Source organism: Chiloscyllium plagiosum, chromosome 4 (genome assembly GCF_004010195.1).
Source record: "Chiloscyllium plagiosum isolate BGI_BamShark_2017 chromosome 4, ASM401019v2, whole genome shotgun sequence".
Taxonomy (NCBI): Eukaryota; Metazoa; Chordata; class Chondrichthyes; order Orectolobiformes; family Hemiscylliidae; genus Chiloscyllium; species Chiloscyllium plagiosum.
Window position 1 is genome coordinate 103,332,060 of NC_057713.1, and position 27,179 is coordinate 103,359,238.

The following is a 27,179-nucleotide window of genomic DNA, read 5'->3' on the forward strand; positions in this document are numbered from 1 at the left end:
TCAAAGCTGTAACTCATAATATCCGGTAGTGCAAGATTTTGAACGTCTACCAAATAAAAACAGAAAATGCTAGAAATACTCAGCAGCTCAGACAGAAGCTATGGAGAGAACAGTTAATATTTCAGCCTAGCAACTTGAATTCTGATGAAATTCATTGACTTGAAACATTCGTGTGTTTTCTCTCCACAGATACTGCCCATCCTGCTGATTATTTCCAGCATTTTGTGTTTTTAATTCAGATTTCTAACATCTAGAACATTCAGTTCTGAACATTTATGGATTTGATAAATTACTACGCAGCTAATGAAAGCACAGTAGATCTAGTGTAAATATATTCAGAGAATAGTTTATTCAAACAAAAACCCAGCTTTCTTATTTTGTCCTGATGGCATGATGGATGCAAATCTCATCTGACTGCTCTTTTACAGTTTAACAACTATTTATTGTATTCATGCACTGCACACCTTTATTTCAAGATTCAAACCTTGTTGAAATTTTGGAATTCTGTGTTTGAGATTTATGCACTATTTTCATGAATCGACTCATCAAACATCAAGCAATGTTGGTTTCATCAATTGCGTTGTAACATCACTTCTTGATGAGATAGTTTGTCAGGAAAGGAGTTGAGGTCACAACTTTATCAAATACCACAGTAAACTTGAGGAGCCAAATGGCTTGTTCCTGCACCTAATATGTATGTTTGTATGGGGAATGTGTTCCCACAATATTGTCAGATAGGGAGTTCCAGGATTTTAACCCACAATCAAGTAATGTTGATTCATGTCCAAGTCAAACTTATGTCTTAATTGGAACTTGGAGAATTGGAAATAATGGTACCTATTGCCCTTTTCCTTCTGGAAAAAATAGGCTGAAATGTGACAGAAGGTGGCTTGGTGATTTGTTACAGAGAATCCTTCTAGGTAGTACAAACTGAAGCCACTGCTGACAGTGGTGGAGGGAGTAGAAGGTGGATACATGGGTACCAATCAAGCAGGCTGGTTTATCCTTGATGATGCTAAGCTCTTAGAGAGCTGTTGGATCCTATTCAGTCCTGACTTATACTTTGCTGGGATACAGAAGCTTTCATATGTCAAATCATGAGCCTCTCTCCAGCAAAGCCAGTCTTGAACCTCTTCTGCTAGCCACAGCATATATGTTACTGGAACACTTCAGTTTCTGGTGACTGAAAAATGTTGACGGTGATGATAACACTACTGACACCAATAACACTTTTTTTTGGAAACACTCATTGCTTTACTGATGATATGTAGTATGACATTATATGGCACAATGTATGGCACAATCATCCCAAACCTGCATACCGATAGATATAGACACGCATTTGCTTTATTATTGCAGTGTGTGAACTCCTTTGCAGCAGAAAGTAAATATACCAACACTGCTTTAACTCGAATAATAAAAACAATCAAGCAAAATTTCTGACTATCAGCTAATTAGCTGTCACCAGGATTACTTACTTTTTTCTCCAAAAGAATTAATTTGAAGAGAATTACTGTCTGTAAAATAAAATTAACAATTTTCATCAACCAACCATCAATCCATATCAGTACACTACCCCAAATGTGTGCGCTTTAAATTTACATGCTAAGCTCTTATTGAAAGCCTTCTGAGAGTCCAAGTAAACCACATCTACAGGCTACCCCTTATCAACTCTACTAGTTACAACCTTAAAAAATTCCAGTAGATTTGTCAAGCATTATGTCTCATTCATAAATCCATGCTGACTCAGTCCAATTCTGACACTGTTTTCAAAGTGCTCTGCTATTAAATTTCTATAATGGATTCTAGTATTTTCTCCACTATTGAAGACAGATTAAACAATTTATATTCCCTGTTTTCTCTCTACTTACTTTAACTTAAATAATGGGGTAACAATGGCAAACTTCTATCTAGAAGAGCTGTTCCAGATTCTTGAAAGAAAACTGTGACTACATCCACAATTTCTAAGGCCACTTCCTTAAATACTCTGGGATGTAGATCATCAGTCCTTGGAGATTTAACCTCATTAATTTCTCCAACACTGTTTCCTTATTAATACTGATTTCCTTCAATACATCCCTTTCACAGGATCCTGTGCTCCCCAAAGTTTTTGGGACATCATTTATGTCCTCCTTTGTGAAGACAGAACCAAAATACACATTTAATTGCTATGCCATTTCTTTGTTGCCCCATTATAACTTCCCTTTTCTGACTGTTAGAGATCTACCTACATTACTGGACTTACTAGGACTTCCTACTTGCAGAGGCCCATCCTGATCAAATTACTCTCATATAAGATAATATTTTCATCCCAGAAATCAGCAGATGAATTTTCTCTGAACTGCTATGAATGTAATTACATCCTTTCTTAAGTTAGGAGACCAAAACTGTACACAGTACTCTGGATGTAGTCTAAGAACCAGTTCAGCTGCAGCAACACTTCCTTAATTTCACACTTAATTCCTCTTGTGGTAAACAGCAACATTACATTTTCCTTCCTATTCACCTCATATACACCCGCACTTCAATCTTTTATCATTCATGCACCTGCACATCCAGGTTCCTCTGTGTCATTCAGTTCTGCAGTGTGTCTCCAGTAGGTTGTAGCTTCATAATCCTGCACCCTTGGGACCGGGCCTTTACCAGACCAGAGAATTGGCTGAATCATGTGAGGTCACCTGTCAGAGTCAGCGATCAAGGGAGTTTTTAAACAATTCCCTTCTGTACTTCCATTCTTCTTCTATTATCCTAATGGTACTGACTTATATAAAGGCATTTCCCTGTGTGAACTGAGGGTGACCTTCGATTTATGGGTAGCGCATTTACACAGGCACTTGTCGAAAGCTGGTGACCAGTCTTCTTTGTTTGTTTTCTTATGCAAATCAGGCAGCTTGATTTGCCTAACATATTTTGGTTTTGCTTTCATGAGTTTCACTTGCGTTATGTATACAGACATCATCTCTTGTAGGTGCCAGAATACAGAGGTTGCCAGACCAGAGGGTGCTAAGTTAGGGAGGTACAACCTGTACTGCAATTTTCTTATTCCAGTGACCGTGGTGCTCACTTAACCTATCTAAATTTTTTCTTGACTCTTTATGTCCTCTTGATAAATTATTTTCCAACCCATCTTTGTGCCATCAGCAAATTTAACTACCACTATGTTTGGTTCCTTCATCCAAGCCTCTAAATGTTTAATTGAAGAAAACTTTAGCTCATCTAAAACTGTTTGTTAGACATCACTGTGGGGCTCCAATGGTAACAATGTAGGAGTGAAAGAAAATCTACTCGCTAATAATGAATAGGCAGAAGTGTCACCAGAGATGGGTAACCTCACTCAGCTAGACAACAATGAAAAAGGGTGGATTTAGAAGATTAGTCCTTTTGGAACAATTAATATTTCAAAAATCATGAATGTACAAATTTGCTCTTCATGACAAGTTTAGGGAAAATAAAAGGCTACAGATAATGTCCAGAGTCTCTTCTACAAATTAATTCTGATCAATTAGCAATTTTCAATATTGAAATGTATGCTTGACTTTTATTAGCGAGACATCTGATGTAGAATTTTTTTTGCCTGACTGAAGAACTAATAATGGTCAAATCTCATTATCTTTAGCATCATTGTGTACTTTAACAGTGAGAGAGAGAGAGACACACACACACATACATGTATATTTATAAATATACTAAGAGAGAGAGAAAAGCGATAATTAGGTAAGGCAGTTGAAAGCAGAATAGAAATGGTAGGCTTTGAGAAATTTTCTGAGGCAGTAATGTGGAAAGAATTAGACTTAAGCTTAAGATTTTTAAACTCAAAGTCCTTGAAAGCTATAACTGGTGCAAACATTGAGTTGAAACAAGAGACCACGTGGAAGTTTAGAATAAGGAGGTGGAGAGTGCTGGGACATAAGACTAATAAGGGTTGTACAAGGTAGGAGAGTATAGGAGTTGGGATTTAAGAATTAAAGTATATATTCCCAAACTGACAGGCTGAAGTCAATATCGCAAGTAAGAAAGTGGAGATTGTGTGCAGAAAAGTCAGAGACTGGGAATTGTCTTATATTTAGAATACTACATCAGAATGTCTTAAAAGTAATTGTTAACAGTTCATATAAATTGTCCAAAAGTAGGAACCTACATTTTGGAACACAAAAAAAATTCAGAATTAATGCCATTTATAATTCATACATTTAAACATCTAGCTACTGTTACATTTTCCATTATGTCAAGATTAAAACAGTTTCAAGAGTAAAACAAAAGCAAACTAAATCAATGGAGAAATTGTTGCTATTGAACTACTGTACCTTATGCCTGAAATGGAGAATCAGATCCCGTGGAGACAGACCTAAAAACAGAGTCCCAATTTATATGAAATGACAATACAACTGTTAATCCTTCCTAAATAATAGCATAATTGCGATAAAAATTAACAAGTACTAAAACTAAACTCACTATACTTCTTCCTATTCTTTTGACAAGTAGAAAACTTGCCATCTGTTTTCTTTAATGGATACTAGACTTGTTGAAGAATCATAGAATGATATTGCACAAAGGAAGGTATTCAGTTCATTATATTCTGCAGGCTTTTTGAAAGAGGTATTCCACTGGTTCCACTCCTTTGTCCTTTTCCAATATGTTTTTTCTTTTGAACATATATTCAAATTTAATCAGCTTCCATTATCTTTCAGGCATTGAATGTAATATCACAATATTACAATGTAAAACAAAATCCTCATTTTCTTTCTGAGTCCTCCATCATTGGTTGCAGTCTTGTAAATTTCCGATGCATCCTCCCTGGGACTTACAATAAATTACAACACAGAATAAATAGCACAGAACAGATGAACTGCTCTGTATTGACATTTACATGCTACACAAATCTCTTCCAATTTGGTCTACCTCATTTCAGCATATCTTTGATTAGATTTTTTTTTAGATTAGATTAGATTCCCTACAGTGTGGAAACAGGCCCTTCGGCCCATCAAGTCCACACTGATCCTCCGAAGAACAACCCACCCAGACCTATTCCCCTATGTTTACCCCTGACTAATGCACCTAACACTATGGGCAATTTACCATGGCCAATTCACCTGACCTGCAGGACTGTGGGAGGAAACCGGAGCACCAGGAGGAACCCCGTGCAGATACAGGGAGAATTTGCAAACTCCACACAGACAGTTGCCCGAGGTGGGAATTGAACCCAGGTCCCTGGCACTGTGAGGCAGCAGTACTAACCACTGAGCCACCGTGCCGCCCATCCTCTTTCTCTCGTCACTTACAAACTTTCCTTTTATAACCATTTAAGCTATTTGACTCAACCAGTTCCATCATAGCAAGCTCCATAATCTAACCACTTATTAAAGACATTTATTTTTGTCGGATTTATTTGTAATTATGTTGTTTTTACGACCCTAGCTTTAGATTTTCTCAAAAATGAAAACATTCCTTCCACATCTCTCTAATCCAATTAAAAATTTAATAGTTGAAGTAGATTTTCTTAAAGTTTGTTTCTATAAAGAAAAAATCTCCAACCTGTTCAATATTTTCCAACAGCTATACTAAAATCTCTTAGTCCTAGCATTAACCTTGAAACCCTTGAAAATGCAGTACCCAGCATTAAACATAATTGTCAAGCTGAAGTTGGACAGTGATTTATAAAAGTTTACTATAATATCCAGTATTTTGCATTCTATGCCTCTATTTATAAAACCAAGGATCTTGTTTGTTTATTTTTAAATTATCTTCTCAACTTGTCCTGCTCCAAACGATTTAGGTCTCTATTCTGCATCCATTTTAGAATTCTATCAACTAATTTATATAACCTCTCTTCATTCTTCCTATGATAAAGATTGACCTCACAATGCTGCAGACGAAGGCTATTTTCTTCAGCGAAGTTTAGAAGAAACCTAACAAGTTATTTCAAACTATGAATGAGCTAGGTAGGTTCTTTACACAGAGTTGTGAATGCATGGAATTCGTTGCCAGCTGTGGTGGTGGAAGCAGTCATTGGGGACATTTAAGCGACTGCTGGACATGCACACGGATAGCGGTGAGTTGAGGGGTGCGTAGGTTAAATTACTATATTTTACATTAGGATTAAATCTCGGCACAACATGGTGGGCCAAAGGGCCTGTTCTGTGCTGTACTTTTCTATGTTCTATGTTCTACAGATAAGAACGGAACAGTTCTGTTTGTCAGAAAAACCAAAGGTCATAAAAACGAGACAGTTATAACAAAGTCCAATATCCATTACTCCGTTTTTAGTCCACAAATATTTTCAAGTGTAGCAGCAGCAAAGCTATTCTCCATCCTGTAAATGCTCTCCTATTAAAATAATTATGTGGTATAACTTGAGCTCTTGTATACAGCATCTTAACAGCACAGTTTCAGCACAGGAAATCTGCACACACTCATCGTAATTTAGTTAATTATTTCTGTACTCCCAGAAATACTCCGGATTATATTCACAAGATTATTCACTGATGTGCCCAGTCCCACTATATCAAGTTATCTAACGAAAAAGCGAAGTGAAAGGAAGTCAGAAAGCTCTCATAGTAATTGACAGTATTGACAACATTGCAAACCTGGTCTTAATCATGATGGCTGTAGTACATGCAAAGAAATAAAAGTAAAATGAATTTTAAACTTACAGATACAGTAAAAAGAAAAATAAATTGTGCTTTGTCTTCAGGTCTAACAAAGTCATAGAAGGCTCCTAATTACAAGGTACAGCTACTGTTTAGCTGCTAAATTACTCAATGCTATGCATTAGTTATGGAAGTAATGAGAAAAGAAAGGACAAAAAATGTACTTTTAGTGGGGACTTCAATGCCTACCAATAAGACCAGCTCAGACCAGCTATTAGCGGCTGAACTTGCCACGTACTAAAGGTTCACCTGCCAGACTGGAGCTACGTATGATGCTGAAGGAACCAAATACAAGAGATGAACCTATTTCATATTGTTTTAAGCAATTTACACACATCTTTCCATGAATATATTGGAATGAGTTGACCAACGTAGTCCTTGAAAAGTCTCATCTTTAATCCAATGCCAAGGTCAGTGTTTCCAGCAGTTTGGTCCCTTTTCTATCTAGTCATATTGTAAGGATGTTTTTAGTTCTACTGGGCATGAAGAAATAACATTCAGACATACACAGGAGATGAGTCTTGGTCTCCACATTCATTGAATGTTAGTCACTCCTACCAAAATTAACATTGATGGAGCTGCACATGTAAGGAAACAGCATGAGTACAGTACTCAGAATTTGAACATTTAATACTTAATTTATGTTATATGAATGGTGGAAATAAATGGTTAAAATGAGTTGACTGGCTGATTTTGAATTGGTTAATGTCCAGTAAAAGAAACTGATTCTCAATGAGTTTAAATACTTCACTGACTAAAGACCACACAAACCATCGTCATAAATGAGACTGTTTGAAACAACCCTTTATTTTGTCCTTAGAAAAGAATAAAACTATTGCTGTGTTGAAGCAAAATAAATAGAACAAATCCTGATTCCAATCTTATTTATTCAAATGCAAATGATACAATTTTGATTCACTTACCTAAGCAAGCCTGGGAGCCTTCTAACGCGTTTCCTCCTAAAGAGCTATTCATGTGTTCATAAAGTTCCTAGTTAATCATTTTAGAAAAGTAAACATATAAAAACATTTAACCTCCAAGATCTGCATTAAATTCTACAATAAGACCAAATACAAGCTTATGGATTCAATGCATTGGAAGCATTGTATAAGTGTATGAAATATGTGTTGGAAAATCCTTCTTCTAACACGTCAGTAAATCTGATATCAAGTACTTGTCCAATCTTGCATATTTTATTGCAATTTTAAAGTATTTTAAAATTATAAAGGGTATGGGCATCACTGGCTAGCTCAGCATTCTTTGCTCATCCCTAACTGCCCAGAGGGCAGATAATGTCAATCACGTTGCTGTGGGTCTGAAGTAACATGTAAGCCAGACCAGGTGTGGACAGTAGTTTCCAGCTTTAAAGAACATTAGTGTACCAGAGGGGTTTTCCAACAAGCAACAACAGCTTCATAGTCATCATTAGACTATTAATTGCAGATTATGTGTTATTGAATGCAAATTCTACCATTGATCATGGCAGTATTTAAGCTTGGCTCCCCAAAACATTACCTAGGTCTCTGGATTAGCAGCCTAGTGATTATACCAATAGGCCATTGCCTTCCAAAATATACTTGTACTTCAAAAATCTACAAAGCCTTAAGAATTTGAACTTTGTAATAAAGTTTGCGTATGTAAAGAAGCAAAATTAAAGAAAGAATGATCATTTTTTGTTACTGAAAAGGCACTTCTTCAAACTTAGAAGGCAAGCCATGGAGAAAAAAAAACTACAGATGCAATTACTTTGACAAGACATTTCAAGCATCAACATCATGATTTCCTAATACTGTGTGATGAATTCCTTTTGTGTTGTACCAACCTGAAGGTCACTCAGTTAACATTGCAACATTCAGTGGACAGACAGTTCCAAAACATCAGTCACATTCAATATCATCTATGAACAAGAGTTGGGCAGATTGAACGGTTTTCAATAGGTTACTTAAAACAGTTCAGTGGTCACTGAAGTGCAGTTAGTTGAAGATGACAGACAGAGATAGAAGGGAGCCCTGTGCGAAAAAGAACGGTTTAGCTGAATTGCTGAAAAGGCAACTGAAGTATGTGGAATCTGAACAGTTAGAGATTCAGTGGGAAGTTAATACCAGTTGGATGGCTTGTGTTTTTAGTAGTTATTTTAGGATTTAGTATGCAGCTCTGAAAAATATGGGCTCCAGAAAAGTCCAAAGATATCTGGGGTCTCAGATAATGCCACGTGACAATAATAGTTCAGTGTGGTGTGAGCTGAGGTAATTATTTACTTTTTGTAGTTGAGTCAAATTACACCCCAGGAAATAAATTCAGGTCAATACTGGCTGTGGTGAAGCTTGCTGTTTGTGAAAAGATGGCTTGTGAAGAAATGTTAGTTTTCCAGGATTCAGAATGGCACAGTCCCAGAAACAGAAAGTAAACAGTCATTGAGATAGTCCACGACAGAGTGGTTTTTGTGGGAGCTTTAAGGCCAGTCTAGCCAAAGCGAAGAATTGTAATCCTTTGTGAAGTGTAAGGAGATTTGGTGACCCAATGTGTCACTAATGTTTGGTTTGGTTTGGTGGGGCGGCAGGAGTTAATGCGAAAGAGACAGACTGAGAAATCTAAGGGGTATATCAATCATGATCACTGTTTGATGTGGGATGTTTTTGTTGGTTTCTGGACAAGTTTATCTGTTACCCGTATTTGCCCCATGTTAAGTTTTGACTCTAAGTCATACTTACTTTTGCACAGTCTAATCCTTGTTTTTGTCAATAATGTTTGCTTCAATAAGCTTTGTTTGTTCTTTTTTGTTGACCAAAGAAACCCAACTGACTTATTTCGAATACTAAAACATTGACAGTCTAAAACCTATACTATTAGCCATACTACTAGTTTAGTTAAATTTAAAACTTTGTTATGGCCGCTGGTGGAGGGGCACTAAAATGGAATTAGTGCACCCCTCAAATCTGAATCATAACAAACATCTAGGTGCTTACATCTGGCATTGAAACCATAAACAAATGAATATAATTGGAAGTGGGGAAGTAATTTTTTAAAATGCCAGTACAGGTGTTTTGTGCACTGGAATAAAATTATATTAACCTAAATGTCTTTTGATGCACGTATATTTTTCCAGCAGAGTAGGATACATTTTAATACTTTAAAAGTCTTGCCCATTGACAAACTAAGAGATAGGATTTATGTGAAAAACTAAGAAACAAGAAATTCAAAAATTATTGCCAACAAACAGGATATTGAATTTGAAATGTAAAAGACGAGTTTAGAATTAGAAGCACACAAGGTGAAGATAGAACAGAAGAGCTCAGAAGTGTAATTTCAAAGCAAGGAAAGAAGAGATCATTCTTTTTTCTTTGATGAATGAATTTGATAAATGTGCAGTCATTATTGCTGGTCTTCATGTATCAAGTTGCACAAAAGATGAAACAGAGAAGGAAAATGAGGAGATGGATCTGCAGTTTTCAAGTACAGCTTTTGGGTAGAGGTCAAGAGTATTTTTTTCTAAAGAGGAGTAAGATTGGCGGTTCTGAAATAGTTACAGATAATACTTGAGTAAAGGGAGTAATTTACACTTTCAACATTCCAGGAAGGAAAGTTTGGTAGTCACTGGCTTAGAAGGAAGGGCACTAAGGGGATACAAGTTGTATCTAACAATTAAGATAAGCTTGGAGAAGGGAGGAAGGGTGAAGAAACAGGGCAAAGGTAGGAAGAAGCCTATGTGAGCTAGAAGATGAAGGGAGAAATTTGGCAGAAGCAGCTGTAACAATTGCCTCAATACTAGACACAAATAAATCTTCACCTTTTGATGGAGTAAAGGCTGGAAGAGGCAAGGAAGACAGATTTGAACAATTGGTTAGTTATCAGAAAAAAAGCACTAAGCTATTTTTTTGACTCTCACTTACTCCAGAAGAATGAGCAATTTTTGCAGAGGAAAATGAGACATAGTAGTGCTCAAAATGGTGCTACCAGATCAGCCGATTGGCAAACAGAAGTTGATTAGTGTTTGGACTTTTGACCAATTATCGATGATAAATGCCTTTTATCTGTTGGAAACAAGACAATGACAAGTGTTTTGACCTCCAGCAACACAGGTGCTGTCTCTTGATCTCTGTAGTTAAAACACATTTTAAACCTGAAGGAATGAGTTCATCTATCCTTCAGCAGTTATTGCAAGCTATGACTTTTAACTGGTAAGTCACAGACTTTTACAAGTGAACTACCCACCTTGCATCTTTTGCAAACTAGTGGAAGTATCTGAAGAAAGATGACTGAGAAACGATGTTCTGACCAGCATAAGAATTATAAACATCATCTTAGCAATACATGATTAGCAACCATTCAGCTGGCTCCCAGTTTTTCTTTGCCATAACTTCGTCTGTGTGCACATGCATATGTAAGGGGGAATTTATGAAGGGATCAGAGTTTTAATTAGTCACATTATACGCCATTATATACTTTTTATCTGTAGCTGTGTCTAATTACTTGCAATAAATAGTAATTCTTGAAACCTGATTTGTGCTTTCTATCAACTTGGATCGAAGATTCAAATTAGGAAATTTTATGTGCTTATTTTCTGATCCTTAACTTTTGTGATGACCTTAGGAATGGGGAGGCTTAATTTCTAGTGTGTTACCCAAGTGAGTTGTGACAAAAGACAAATGCACCATTACGGCATTTTGGGTGTGGCAAACAGACAGTAGGAGGTACTGTGTGACAGAGAGGTTTCATTAATGTGCATGGTAAGATATGTTTCCACCAAAGCCAAGCGATTATTCACAACAAAGGTTGTCAATAAAGGGTATTTTTAAACAATGAACCAATATCCTCCAGGGAAATGTGGTTGGAACAGTGATTGATGATGTACTGACAGAGTCAAAAAGGGAAGTGAGGTGAGGGGAATGGGAAAGGCACATGAAGCATACTGAACTTTAAGTCATTCGGTCTACAGAACATGAGTGTTGCTGAAAGAGATATATTTTGTTGAAGCTTTTTGTCTTGTAATTATCGGGACAATTTGTAAGAATACCAATTCAAGGGGAAAACCACCATTTATACTCATGATAAGAGAGTACCAATTGGTTGGTAAGTAGACTCATATTGGTAGAGGTTTAGCCATAGAGAATACTCACACTCAAGTAATGCGCTTCTTTTAACATATTCATTAATGAGATCTCCATATACAAAATTGTAATAATCCTCACCTTTAGAATGGAAATCTGTGAAAAATCTTTCTCCTCAAAATAAGCGTGTGTGATGAGCTGCAGTTTTGCTTGTAGCAACCCATAAAGGGGCTATAGAAAGGAAATCACAAAAAAAGTCAGTTTCAGCAGTTCACTAAGTTTGATAGTCATTAGCAGTTACTCAAAAATGGTATCAGCAATTACACAAGAGCAACTTCTACCACATAAATGCCCGAATACAACACAAATGTTAAGTGACAGCCAGAGTACATTGAAAACTTTGTGCTGAGTCCCCACATTTTGTGTACTCCAAATTTAGTACAAGAATTAACATGAGATAAATCAAATTTTGTAATAAAATTCCAATATAATACAAATTTTAGTATCTTGAAGAAGTTGAAGTGTAGCACTACCATGAAGTGGTGGCTGACAAGTTTATAATCATACTTCTGTATAACGAGTTACTGTCCTCAGTTGTATCATCAGAAAGATATATAAAGGGAATGTGTAAATCATTCATATGAGAGAGAGAGAGAGAGAAGGACTAAAATTTGCAGTTGTCTGATCCCAAGTTTTATTTCTCCCCAGTAAAGAAAATTACAAAGCATATTCATAAAAATGCCCCATGGTGTGCAATAAAATCTTTCATTGCCTGAACTCCATGTTTGAATTGCTGTAATCAGACATTCATCACTTTCAACAACAAACAACATCCTATATGATGCTCACAAATGTGATAAACTTGCCCACACATCTCAACCTGTTCACTGCCACAGCTGACTATAACATCTTCTTCCTTTCCACTGCCATCCAACTGAATGGAGCTTCTCTCATTTAGCTCCATTCTTATTATCAGAGTGTCAATTCTTTTTTTCCTACCAATGCTTTATCTTGTCAGCATCCCTCTCAACTCTTTCATTTGTTAGTGAGTTTTGAGAAGATTTGTAGCTCAGGTTGAGGTTCTGGATGTAAGTTTGCTCGCTGAGCTTTCATTTGTTGTTAAATTTAAAAGCTGTTTATCCGAGGTGCATGAGCAGAAATCTCTTCCAGTTAAACACTAGGAAAGGCTGAAGCCATTGTATTCATCCCTACTCTCAATTTTGTTCCTTAACTGCAGACATTCTCTCTCACTCTCTGTCTCTCTCTATCTTCCCCACCGCACCCCGAGCTCCCGCCCCCCCTCCCCCAGGCAGCCTCCGGAGGTTGAACCAGTCCAATCACAACCTTGATTTCATATCTGGTTATGAGAGGAGCTCCCTCCACATATCCACTGCATCACTGGACCACATATTTCCATCTCCATAATGTCATTTGGCTTGACCTCCTGTCTCGGTTCATCCGCTGCTGAAATCCTCAATCATGCTTTCCTTGTCTCCAGAATGATAATTCCAAAGCAATCCTGGCTGCTCTCCTACATTTATACACTCCATATGCTTGAGATCAGGCCTTTTGACCATGCCTTCAAAATTTAAGCTGTAATCTTTGGATTTCCTTTCTTACATCTCCAGCTGTTTTCTTTACTCTCTTCCCTTTCGAGCCTGCGACACCTTTCACCAAGTGATTGATCGCATGATTTTACGCCTTCTTTTATGGCTCAGATTTGTTCTATAATTCTCCTTAGCACTTCTGAATGTTTTATTACATTAAAGGCACTACTGTTACAACCCCCATAGAGAGTGGCCAAACCTCAAGCCAAAAGAACACATCAAAGTTACAAATTTGACAAATAATTAAGAATCCTTTCAAGGAAGCTGCTTCTTACTGCTGTTCCATGTGAAATCGATTTCTTTCATAGTACCCAGTGTACTTCCAGTTTTCCATTCCTCTTTCCCATCACAATATGTGGCATTATTTTATGTCAACATATCCAACGTTTGTGTTTAGCATAAGCAATCTCCATTTCTTTGTCTAAGAGTTGGTTTTGTCGTTTCACTTCCCCATTTTGATGCAGCCATTTAGGGTTTACTATGTGAGATGTTGAATATCTGTGATTTGCATGTAATCTGAAAAGTGTGAGAAATAAATTGCTGTTCACTGCTTAAATATAGAGAGCTGAATATGATATTCTTTTAGCTAAGTGCAGATTGCTTTTGGAGGATTTTTTGAGGTAAGGCCTATGGAGTTTTCTTACCGTATTCCCAGAAACTCAACATTTTAACTAATTACTGCACACCTACGGCATCCTTCCACCTGTCTCCAGCCCCATTTTACCACAGCCAATTCCAGAACAATTTGCCACTCAGTGGATATGTGCCAAAAGACTGACCTCCTTGCACCTGTGCCATCTTCAAAAGGATGCTGTATACTTGGAGAAGCCTGGCGATCCACCACTGCCCCTCATTTAATGGCACTGCAGCCACAAAACCAAAGAGCTTATGACACATAGCCAGCGAGGCTGAAACTCCTTCACACATACAATTCCCATTCTCACATCCCAGTCACTGCTTATCTATAAGGACACCTTTCCTTAGCTACATCCCATCTAAAACACCATCTCTACGTCATTGCTAATCTTGTTCCCAATACCCACTGAAGACTGGCAACTTGTCACTGTTCAGTGGGGGCACATCATACACAAGCAAGTATTTGGACAATTCTAAACATGAGCTTTTATTTACAGCCTGCAAAAGCAAAAGTGAAATGAACAGAGGCTGCAGTTCACCACCCCACGGCAAAAACAATGCTGCAAGATGACCAATGACAGTCCATAATGGTCTGCTGCACCCAGCTTTCAAAGGGTGTCATTCAGGTCCTGCCTGCCTTGTAGGGCCTGAAGCAGCCGAGTTCTGTCATGCACAAGGACAGCTTACTCCTCCCCAACGTCCTCATCCTCCTCCTTGGAAGACTGCTCCTGTTCCTTAGCATCTATCACATCAGGCTGCAATTGTGTGGAGCACAGCATGCCAGGATGATGCAGCACACTCTGCCGTGCTGTACTGGACAATAAGTATCTAAATGCAAAATGTTGCTATGCAGTTCATTATCATAATTTGTTTCCTACTGCCTCTGTGAAGTGCCTTACAGTATTTTAAAGTTGCTTTATAAATGCAAGTTACTACTGCTGTTGTTGTATGGAGCTATTTGAAGAACAGCAGATGAGGTCCTCCATAATTCTGGCTGATATTATTCCTTGACCAACACCAATTCAAAAAAAACACTATAGATTACCTGGTCATTTACCTTGCTGTTGGTTATGGGATCATGCTGTATACGTTTTTGTAGTGATTACACTCATATCAATTCATTGCTTGTATAGTGCATTCAAATGACTGGCGGTCATGAAAAGCATCACATAAATACTATTAATTAATTCACTCACTTGCTTTTGAGCCTGCTGAAGTGACTTTGCACTTTATAGGGAAAAATCTCTCCAAAACCTTGAACAAAATCTGATGCATGTCGATGACAAGGTGTGATATGAACTGAAGCATATAAATCCAGAAAGCTTGTTAAAAATGCTGCTCTTTTTCATTACCTGCTCAACAGCATTCTACACTATAAACTACTGATAAGTAACAAGTCACAAAAGTTAAAATTGCTGAGAAAATGCTTGAAAGCAAATACAAGGAAGAGTTAAAAATCACATAACATGGTTAGCACAGAAATAAACTCTTCAGTGCAACTAATCCATGCTGAAGTCAATGCCATATTTGAATCTCTCTCATCCTTCTTTATCTTCTTCCATTACTATACCCTATTCTTTTCTTGCTAATTATGTTTCTCTAGATTCCCTTGAATACATCTGTGCTGTCATCTCAACCACTCCTGTGTAAGGAGAAAATGAGGACTGCAGATGCTGGAGATCAGAGTCGAAAGTGTGGTGGTGGAAAAGCACAGCAGGTCAGGCAGCATCCGAAGAGCAAGAGAATCGACGTTTTGAACGTACGCTCTTCAGGATAATGGAGGGGGGGGGGAAAATGAGGAAACTGTTGAAATCCACATTGATCCCATGTGGTTGCAGGGTCCCAAGATGGAATATGAGGCATTCTTCCTCCAGGCATCGGGTGGCAAGGGTTTGGTGATGGAGGAGGCCCAGGACCTGCATATTCTTGACTGAGTCGAAGTGTTCAGCCATGGGGCAGTGGGGTTGGTTGGTGCGGGTGTCCCAGAGATGTTCTCTGAAACGATTCGCAAGTAGGTAACCTCTCTCCCTGGTGTAGAGGAGACCACATCGGGTGCAACGGATATAGTAGATTACATTGGTGGAGGAGCAGGTAAATTTTAGTCGGATGTGGAAGGATTAATACTCCTGTGTTAGCCAAGCTCCATAGTGCAGCCTCTCTTAAGAAATGTATTTGTGGTTGTCATAGTAATGGCATATAATTCTAATTTTCCCCACACTATGTAAGCTTTGCTATTGTATCTTTTGTAGAGAACGGTGTCTCAGCCTATTCAATCTTTCCTGCTGGGTACAGCTTCTCAACTCTTGTATCATTTAAATTACTTAGTACCTTCACCTCTTTCCATAACATACAGACAAAATTGTTTGCAATATTAATGAGTGATTGCAGCAAGTTTATATACAAGCTTAATTACCTTCACTGCTTTCCAATTCTCTCTTTTGAAAATAACTCAATTTTCTTTAAAAAAAAAGTTTTATTAAATGCACTTATTAAATCACTTATACATTAGCTTTTGTTTGATGTTCCTCCTCCGAAGTCTGGAAAATGAGATGGAGACATTGCTGGTAAAATTTATCTTACGTGTCTCTGATACACAGTCCAGATTTCACTGCAGGAATAGACTGATACCATAGTTAGTAGAAGGTTGAGCTAGTCCAGCTAATCAGTTGCTGGATCTCTTCATCAATAGTGGCATTTTGAGAGGGTTGCTGACAAGGTATGGGAAATGCTCAACATATTTCAGATTCCCTCTTTCAACAGATAATGAAGGGCAATATATAATTGAACAGGTCTGGGTGGAGATGGGTATTGTTTTGCAACATTCAAGGACAGGCTAAGTATTCTGGATACAGAATTGAAGAGATTGAGGATGGACTACATATCTGGTGCAGAGTGAGCAACGACAATTCAATCGTACCACACTGTGGGTCTTGGATGTCTATCGTAGTCAGTTTAGTTTGATACAGAGGCAGCTGAAATTAAAGAGTTTACTGTTTACATGGTATTTAATGCACATGCCTGAAGGCAGTTGATCTTTGATGGAGTAAGAAATTACTGTCAGCGGTTTATTAATAGTATAGGGGTTATCACAGAGCCTTGAAACCAGTGAGTTTGTTCAGACTTCCTGCTCTGGACAGTTGCAGTCATATCATCATGAAGCAGTTGCAGGATTGTGATAAAGTTTCAAGAACATAGAAATCTCTGGAGAACAACTGACTGTCTCATGATTTATTGAGGCATATACTTTAACAGGCCAAAGAATACCAGCACAGATATGATGAGCTGAATTGCCTTTTTCAGTATGGCTCCTATTGTTATTCTCAACACTTTTCTTGGATTTGTATGGCAACAAAGACAATGTCAGAGGGTCCGCTGGGGTGTCCATAGTGCAAGTTGCATTTGTAAACTCACCCCCAATGATTTCCAAACATGGCCCATAGCTTTCCAAGACAAGTAAAGCTTCATTGTTGCTAATATAGTTGAAACTGCTAGAAATTGGCTTTAAACATTGAGCAGGAAATATATATTTGCATCCACATTTTTTCGAAAACAGTGAATTGCCATTTTTAACTCTAAAGTCGGCATTTGGTTTCATGTAGATTAGTGAAAGGCAAGAAGCCATATACAACGGGCAACTCTTCTTAGCTGAGAACAGCATTCCTGCAGGCCTAGAGGCTAGCTCCTCAGTCCACTTAATGTATATAAAGGAAAAGATATTTTATGCAGAAAGGGAAAGAAAAATCAGCAAAAATGCAGTTGCTCAAAATCGCAAGTGAGATTTTGTTTCTTTCACAGTTCAAATTAGAATCATGCCAAAGTAGTTAAATGTAAGAATACATATTCTACAATACTTGCCAAAAAGAAATTATGTAAAATGAGGCAGCTATTTTTGAAATATATTTGAGAAAGGTTCAGCCCACTTACCAACCTACTGAGTACACAAACACTCTTCTGAACAGTTTCTCTTGTGACATCAGCCTGCCGAACCTTCAGGGCCTGAAGTTAAGAACAATTAAAGCATTATAGAGACATGCACTCAGTGGCATAGTTTTCAGAACATAACTGCATTGAGACAGTGGCAAACATCAGTAAAATATTAACAAGGTGCAATGATTTATTTGTAAACAGCAAACAATTTTTATTTAATACCAATTCAAGGTTATTTCTCCAAATGCAAAGTTCACAACCCTGTACAGAATGCAGACAGGGAAGGTGCAAATAGAGGAGGTTGAAACAAATAGGACAAACTTATAAATTCTCTCACCTGTTCAGCATTCTTAGTTATTCAAAAGTTTATTGGATGTCAAGATATCAATACTGTTTTAAGATGTTTTTGAATTTTTGTTTAAATGGTAGCCATGTTATTATGGAATATTGCAATGGTTTTCTAATGGTCTTTGGGAGAGACATTATTTAGATATTTCTGTCAAAGCAGAGGCACATGGATCAAATGACCTCCTCCTGTGTTACACCATTCTTTGCCTCTGGGATATTACCATATTTTCCATTTGCTTACGTGAGATATTGTAGGATATAATCACATGTCCCAATGTCCTGATATGGAAGTATTAAATTGATGGCTATACAAAGAGCTCATACAGGTACAATAAGCAAAATAGCTTCCTGCCGTCTTAACAGTCTTTAATACCTAATAACTTATCTGCAAGCATTATAGGACTTACTGTTTTTCACAGAGACAAATTAGATTTGTGAAACACAGACATCTGCATACATTTTTTTAACAAATTAACATTACAGAGTTACCTTCTCCCAGACAGACTGCTCATTGGGGTAGACATGGCCTGCAGCAGTCTAGTTTAGATGTACCTAACACCTGCCATCACATCGTTGCCCACAGTTTTGAACATGGATTGGCATGAGACTGAACTGTAGGACTTTCATTAAAAGAGGCTATTTGGGACATAAACCATATGGGACTTTTTGTGGATAAAGATCTGCTTAACTTTCTTCATCATCCAGGCCCTTCCTAATCCTTTGACTTCTAGTCTACCAAGGAGAAGGTAACTGTTTTCAGAATCCCCAGTTATGGGTTAACCAGTAAAACATGCATCAGCTGACAGTTTGGAAGATCATGATTAGTGCCAACAGACAGGACAGCGACATGAAGGGTAGATGAGGATCTTCAGCCTTAGCATCTCACTTAGGAGAAGGGCAACGGCAAATTCAAAGTTGCATTCTTTCAGCTGCACACTTGTGGTGTGCGCTGTAATGGTGAAATATGGGTGGGGACAAGGATGGTGGTGGCAGACTTCAGTCATAACTCTGCACAGGTGGGCTCAAGGCAATGGTTTCTGCGCATTGATTGTGTTGAGCTTACGAGGTGATAGAACAGATCTTTTTAGGTTATGAGCTGCTGTCCTCAATCCAGGGAAGGAGAAGAAAAAGAACCTTAAACACAGCCAGCTTTCCATGAACATGTCAGTATACCATCCCTGCTTAGTCATTCATTCATCGCAGTCAAAATAGAAAGAACTACAACACAAAGAACTAACTAACTACTAGTCATAAAATGAAACATGGAACGATCGGGACTCTAAACAACTCTACAAGATCAGGGCATAGAACAACCCTCATATCCAGAGTGTCAGAATGGTTTTAAAAAGAAAAGATAAGATGATTCAGCACTCAAGCCTTAAAGGAAACTTGATGTAAATGTTCCTAAAGACATGGTGAAGAGGCAAGAACTGGACTATAATCTAGCCACAGGAACTGTTGATATCCCAGAGAGCAACATTAGCACTAAAAATTCAAAGAAGTGAAAGGACGTTACGAAAATACATTATCTGAGGTGATAGGATTCAATAACTAGAAGAACCAGGACTACTCTGACAACAATAATCAAGACACAGACAAGCTTCTGGATGAAGTGTACAGCACTCACAGATCTGACAAGAAATGACCAGCGAGGAATGCCAAACCAAGAAAAATGAATGACTGGTGTTGGAAAACAAGTCTGATGAACTCCAAGCAGCTCTTAACAAAAAAACAACTTAAAAGTCTCAACACATAGATCTGCAGACAATTTATGACCCTAAAACCAATGATGTGACATCCATCCTCTCAACAGTTGGCAATCAGCCACTAATAAATGGGAATGAGGTTCTCTATTGTTGGGCAGATCACTCTGGCAATCTCTGAAACAAACAATCCATGAATGCAATGATTGCACTTACTCATTTCCACAACAGTACACTCTTTCACAATGGGCTCTGGTGTTACAGTGGTAGTGTCTCTACCTCAGAAACAAAAGGCCTGGGTTCAGGTTCTTCATGTTTCAGAAGTGCATTATAACTTTTCTGAATAGGTTGATTATAAACAGCTACATTTTGGAAGAACTTTCTCTTAATCATTCTCAAAGATCACAAAACAGTTTTCTATGCATAAGCTGGCATCTGCCTTTGGAATCCCACTGGAGGTATTGAGGGATTTGTATGATTTAGAAACTCAATGGGGTTTTCTACATAATCAACAATCAGACTATTCTCCAAGACTGCCTGATGACTCCATAACTTATGCCTACAAACAAAACAGGAGCAAGACCACCTGAACCAATTATCATGAAATATTACTTTTAACAGTAGGAGGAACTTATTTTCTTAATTTTGTTTTGCTCTTTTCATTGACCTTATGACTACCATCTTTGCAGCATGTAAAATTGAAGGAAAGTCCTATGAACAGAAAAATTACTTCCATACATGTTCATTGATCTGATCAAGGTTTTTGACACAATAAACCAGGAAGATCTATGGAACGCTTTGTACAAATATGGCTGCTCTGAAAAGGTCAGTGTCATTCACTTGTTTCATAATGACATGATAGCCATCGTGATGCAAAGTGGTATGACATTGAATGCTTTTCTTGTCACCAACAGCAAGAAGGAAGGCTGTGTATTGGCTCCAGTTGTGTTTGTTGTATACTTCCCAGCCATGCTCCAGAATGCATTCATGACACAAGGACACATTCAATTCAGAACAGATAGCAAACTTTTCAACTTATAGAGGCTCAAAGGTTTCACAAAGGTTACTGAACATCAATCAAGTGAAAAACTATCTGGGGACAACTGCACTCTCATAACAAATATACAAAAGGCCATTCAGACGCTGCTTGTTTAGCTTCAGAACGTTATGACTTGACAGATGGGTAACGTCTGAAGATGTTTTATCTTGTAGCGAACTGCCCCGGTCATGTATGCCAAGATCCCAGTCACTACCTTTGACACTAACTCTAACCCCTGCTTAGCACCAATGTTTTCCTATCATGGGAGACATTAGGTTGGATAATAAAATCAACCATCACCAGGCAAAAGCAAGATCAGTATTTATAGAACTGTAGGGTCATACAGCATGGAAACAGACCCTTTGGTCCAACGAGTCCATGTCGACCATGTTCCCAAAATAAACTAGTCCCACTTGCCTGCATTTGCTCCAAATCCCTCCAAACCTTTCACATTCGTGTGCTTTCCAAATGCAATTTAAATGCTGTTACTGTACCTGCATTTGCCACTTCATTTGGCAGTTCATTCCATACACAAACCACTCTCTATGTAAAAATGTTACCTCTTGTGTCCTTTTTAAAATGTTCTCCTCTCACCTTTAAAATATGTTCTCCAGTTTTGAATATGTTTTGTAAATAGCATGGATACCTGCCTTACTCCACTCATCACTGCCTGTCTCTCAAAAAAAGACTTATTTATTCCTATTCTTTATGTTCAGTCTGCCCACCAATTCTCTATCTATGCCACTATACTGCCCCTAATCCCATGCACTTTAAGTGTGCATGCCATCCCTCATATGGAACCTTAATGAAAGCTTTCTGTAAGTCCAAATAAACCTTACCCACCACCTCCCCCTTATCAACTCTAGTAGTTTTATCATCAAAAAGTTCCAGGAGAAGATAAATCCATGCTGATTTTTGTTCAATCCTGTTACTAATATCCAAGCATTCTGTTTTTAAATCTTCTAAAATGGTCTAGCATTTTCCTTATTACCCATGTAACATTAACTGCTTTATAATTCCCTGTTTACTCTTTACCCCCTTTTAAATAGTGGGATTACATTAGCTTTCCTTTAATCCAAACAGAATCTTGATAATGACCACCAATGCATCCACTATTTCTAAGGCCACTTTCTGAAGTATTCTGGAGTGTAGATTATTGGACCCTGGGAATTTATAGGCCTTTAATGTCATCCATTTCCCCACAGACACTGATTTCCTTTAGCTCTCCCCTCTCACAAGAAAGGGGAAGTATAATACATTCTCATATACTTGCATTGTTCAGATGAGAAATTATGTGCAATGAGTTTAATCAACAGTTTTAGTCTTCCGTTTCCAGCTGGTCAGGAGTACTTATCTGGCTGTGAACGCAAATCATTAAAGTTATTTTTTATTGAAGGAAAATTTACCTTGGCTTCAATCTGTCGATAGCAGGAAACACCGTAAACCGTCTTTCGATTTCCACTCCTTGGAGGCAAATGAAAATAAATGGTGTCTGAGGAAGGAGAAAATCAAAAACATAAAATCATAGAAAAGAGCTGAAAATATATTTCAGAGACATGTGAATAAAGCACTTCTGATACACAGAGAGCTTAAATGGTAAGTTGAAATGATCAGCAAATAATTGAAAGGTACAAATACTAAATTAAGTGACAATAGCATAAAAAAATGACATTTACAAACAATTGTCACAACATTTATACACAACACTTGTTATAATTGCAATTGATGTCACTACTTGACAAGTCAGATCCTAGAATGAAACCTGGCTTGACAGATCATATCTTCTTTTGTATTTTAATGTGGTCATTCAATGACATGTAAGTACATGAGGCTGCAGATTCTTCAGCAAGAAAATAGAACTTTATTACATAAAAAGAAACATGATGAAATAAAAAAACAAGCCACCATTTGAAAGGTTTTAAAACATACAGTCATACAAAATTCTCAATTATTCCAAACAGCAACACTTTACAGCATCAAATCCACAGAGATTACCTCTCCAACTCAAATCTTTAGCTTGACTCAATTAGTTCATCCAGTTTTCTTTTCTGTAAGGTCTGAAGGTCTTGCATAAAAACTCACAAAACTGAAAGCTTGTACTTGCTTGGTTTTTTAATAATCTAATTTTCAAGCCAACTTGGAAGTTACTGAAGTTAATGTTCTGCTATGGTAACTTATTTATTTTGTAGGAGAAAGGGTGTATATTGTGCTTCAGATCATAGTCAAACACCCTCTGACCAGATCACTTTCTGTGACAGAGGATTCCCCAGGCTCACCACTCTGTGGGTGAAAATTCTCATTATCTCAATAATAAATGACTATCCCTTATCCTTTATCTGTGACCCCTGGTTCAGGCTAGCACTTATCTGTCTAGTTCTGTTATAACTTTAAAGGTTTCTATAAGAACATCTCTCACTTTTTAAACTTCAGTGAATATAGTCCTAATTGATCCAGTCTCCCTTCATAGACAGTCCTGCCATCTCAGGAACTAGTCTGGTAAATCTCTATTGCAATCCCTCCATAGCTAGAACATTCTTCCTCAGGTAAGGAGACCAATACTGCATATAGTACTCCAGGTGCAGTCTCACCAAGGTCTTGTACAATTACAGCATAACATTCCTGCTCCTGTACTCAAATCTTCTCAATAATGAATACCTGACTGCTGCACCTGCTCTTTAGAGGATCAGCATGGACTCAAAGGGCCGAATGGCCTGCTTCCATACTGTAGAGTAATCCCTGTAGAGTTCATGATTCCACGAATACTATTGTGAATAACTAACCTCCTGACTCAAGATGTATCCACATCTACAGCACACAAATCAGGAGTGTGATGGAATTTACCCCATTTAACTGGGAGCGGCACAGTGGCACAGTGGTTAGCACTGCTGCCTCACAGTACCAGGGACCCAGGTTCGATTCCCGCCTTGGGTGACTGTCTGTGTAGAGTTTGCACGTTCTACTCATGTCTGCGTGGGCTTCCTCTGGGTGCTCACATCCAAAAGATGTGCATGTCAGGTGAATTGGCCACGCTGGATGGCCTTCAGTGTTAGGTGCATTAGTCAGGGGTAAATATAGGATTGGGGAATGGGTCTGCGTGGGCCAAAGTGCCTGTTTCCATACTGTAGGGAATCTAATTTAATCTAATCTTGACTGGATGGCTGCAGCTTCATGGAAAAGTACAGCACAGAACAGATCCTTTGGCCCACGATGTTGTGCCGAGGATTATTCCTAATCTAAAACAAAATAACCTAACTTACACACATGCCAATTCACTGCTGTCTATGTGCATGTCTAGCAGTCGCTTAAATGTCCCTAATGACTCTACTTCCACCATCACTAATGGAAACGCATTCCATGCATTCGCAACTCTCTGCATAAAGAACCTACCTCTGGTGTCTCCTTTATACCTTCCTTCTAATATCTTAAAACTATGAACCCTCGTGCCAGTCAGCCCTGTCATGGGGAAAAATGTCTGATTATTGATTCTATCCATGCCTCTCATTACCTTGTATACCTCGATCAGGTGACTTCTCTTCCTCCTTCTCTCCAGAGAGAAAAGTCCAAGCTTAATCAACCTCTTTTTGTAAGACAAGCCCTCCAGTCCAGGTAGCATCCTGGTAAATCTTCTTTGCACCCTCTCCAAAGCCTCCGTATCTCTCCTATAATAGGGTGACCAGAACGAGATACAATATTCCCAGGTGGTCTTACCAGGGTTTTGTAAAGCTGCAGCAAAACCTCGCGGCTCTTAAACTCGATCACCCCTGATAATGAAAGCCAGAACGCCATATGCTTTCTTAACACCCCTATCCACTTGGGTGGCAACTTTGAGGGATCTGTGCACTTGAACTCCAAGATCCCTTTGTTCCTCCACACTGCCAAGAATCCTGACTTTAATCCTATATTCAGTATTCAAGTTAGACTTTCCAAAATGCATTACTTCACATTTATCCAGGTTGAACTCCATCTGCCATTTCTCAGCCCAGCTCTGTATTCTGTCTACGTCGTGCCCTCGATGCTATCGATATCACCTCCAACCTTTGTGTCATGGGCAAATTTACTAACCCACCCCTCAACCTCCTCATCCAAGTAATTTATAAAAACTACAAGAACAGAGCCCTGCGGAACATCACTCACTGCTGACCTCCAGGCAGAATACTTTCCATCTACAACCACTCTCTGCCTTCTGACAGCCAACCAATTCTGAATCCAGACAGCCAAATCTTCTATACCTCCTGACTTTATGAATGAGCCTACCATCGGGAACCTTGTCAAATGCCTTGCTGAAGTCCATATATACCATATTCACTGCTCGACCTTCATCGACCTGTCTTATCACCTCCTCAAGAATACAATAAGATTTGTGAGGCATGACCTGCCCCTCACAAAGCCATGTTGACTTCCATTTCTCACGCTATGCTTTTCCAAATAGTCATAAATCCTATCCCTCAGAATTCTTTCCAAAACCTTGCTGACCACAGACGTAAGACTGACTGGTCTGTAATTGCCAGGGATTTCCCTATTCCCCTTCTTGAAAAGAGGAACAACGTTTACCTCTCGCCAATCCTCTGGTACAACTCCCATGGAGAGTTACTAAGCCAGCGGCTTAGTAACCTCCTTTCTCACTTCCCAGATAACTTAGGATAAATCTGGTCTGGCCGTGGGGACTTAGCAGTCTTAATGTTTGCCAAAATTTCCAGCACATCAACTTCATGTAACTATAGGCTGGTGAGTCTCACCTCTGTTGTGGGCAAAGTCTTAGAGAGAATTGTAAGGGATAGGATTTATGAACATCTGGATAGGAATAATGTGATCAAGGATAGTCAGCATGGTTTTGTGAAGGGCAGGTCGTGCCTCACAAACCTTATTGAATTCTTTGAAAAGGTGACGAAGGAGGTTGATGAGGGGAAAGCGGTAGATGTGGTATATATGGATTTTAGTAAGGCGTTTGATAAGGTTCCCCATGGTAGACAACTGCAGAAAATACGGAGGTATGGCATTGAGGATGAGTTGGAGGTTTGGATTAGGAATTGGCTGGATGGAAGAAGACAGAGGGTAGTAGTTGATGGCAAAGTTTCTTCATGGAGTGCCGTCACTAGCGGTGTTCCGCAAGGATCTGTTTTGGGACCATTGCTGTTTGTCATTTTTATAAATGACATGGAAGAGGGGTTAGAAGGTTGGGTAAGCAAGTTTGCGGATGATACGAAAGTCGGAGGAGTTGTTGACAGTGAGGAAGCATGTGGCAGGTTACAGAAGGATATAGAGAAGCGCATCTGGAGTATTGTGTGCAATTTTGGTCGCCATACTATAGGTAGGATGTGGAGGCACTGGAATGGGTGCAGAGGAGGTTTACCAGGATGTTGCCTGGTATGGTAGGAAGATTGTATGAGGAAAGGCTGAGGCACTTGGGGCTGTTTTCATTGGAGAAAAGAAGGTTTAGGGGTGACTTGATGGAGGTGTACAAGATGATTAGGGGTTTAGATAGGGTTGACCATGAGAACCTTTTTCCACGTATGGAGTCAGCTATTACGAGGGGGCATAGCTTTAAATTAAAGGGTGGTAGGTATAGGACAGATGTTAGGGGTAGATTCTTTACTCAGCGAGTCGTGAGTTCATGGAATGTCCTGCCAGTAGCAGTGGTGGACTCTCCCTCTTTATGGGCATTTAAACGGGCATTGGATAGGCATATGGAGGATAGTGGGCTAGTGTAGGTTAGGTGGGCTTGGATCGGCGCAACATCGAGGGCCAAAGGGCCTGTACTGCGCTGTATTTTTCTATGTTCTATGTTCATCAATTTTGATCTGTTCAAGCCTGTTTCTCAGCTTCTCAAAGTTCTCATTCACAACAAGGTCCCTTTCCTTGTTCAACAACACTCAAGGAGCTTGATACCATCCAGTCCATTTGATTGAACTAAATCCACAAGCATTCACTCCCTCTGACACCAATGCTCAGTTGTAGCACTGTATATTACCTACAGGAATCAACTACAGAAATTCACCAAAGATCCTTAGACAGCACCTTACAAACTCACGACTCGGTCCTCAGACAGCACCTTCCAAACCCATGATTACTTCCATTTGGAAGGACAAGGGCAACAGATATGTGAGAATTCCACCATCTGCAAGTTCCCCTCCCAGTCACTCACCCTCCTTCACTGTCACTGGTTCAAAATCCTAGAATTCCCTTCCTAAGGGCATTGGGGGTCAATCTACAGCACATGAGCTGCA

General features: G+C 38.7%; 1 protein-coding gene across 1 annotated transcript in view; it reads right to left on the reverse strand.

The window, feature by feature from the left end:
• The window catches only part of avl9 (AVL9 homolog (S. cerevisiase)), a 94,306-nt gene that overhangs the window by 50,908 nt on the left and 16,219 nt on the right, over positions 1–27,179 (reverse strand). Inside the window, exons 3-8 of the mRNA XM_043688809.1 lie at positions 22,362–22,447; positions 17,863–17,934; positions 11,837–11,926; positions 7,571–7,637; positions 4,305–4,345; positions 1,479–1,517 (exon numbers count right to left, since the gene is read on the reverse strand). Coding sequence (XP_043544744.1) covers positions 1,479–1,517; positions 4,305–4,345; positions 7,571–7,637; positions 11,837–11,926; positions 17,863–17,934; positions 22,362–22,447 — 395 coding nt within the window. The remainder of the gene's footprint in view (positions 1–1,478; positions 1,518–4,304; positions 4,346–7,570; positions 7,638–11,836; positions 11,927–17,862; positions 17,935–22,361; positions 22,448–27,179) is intronic.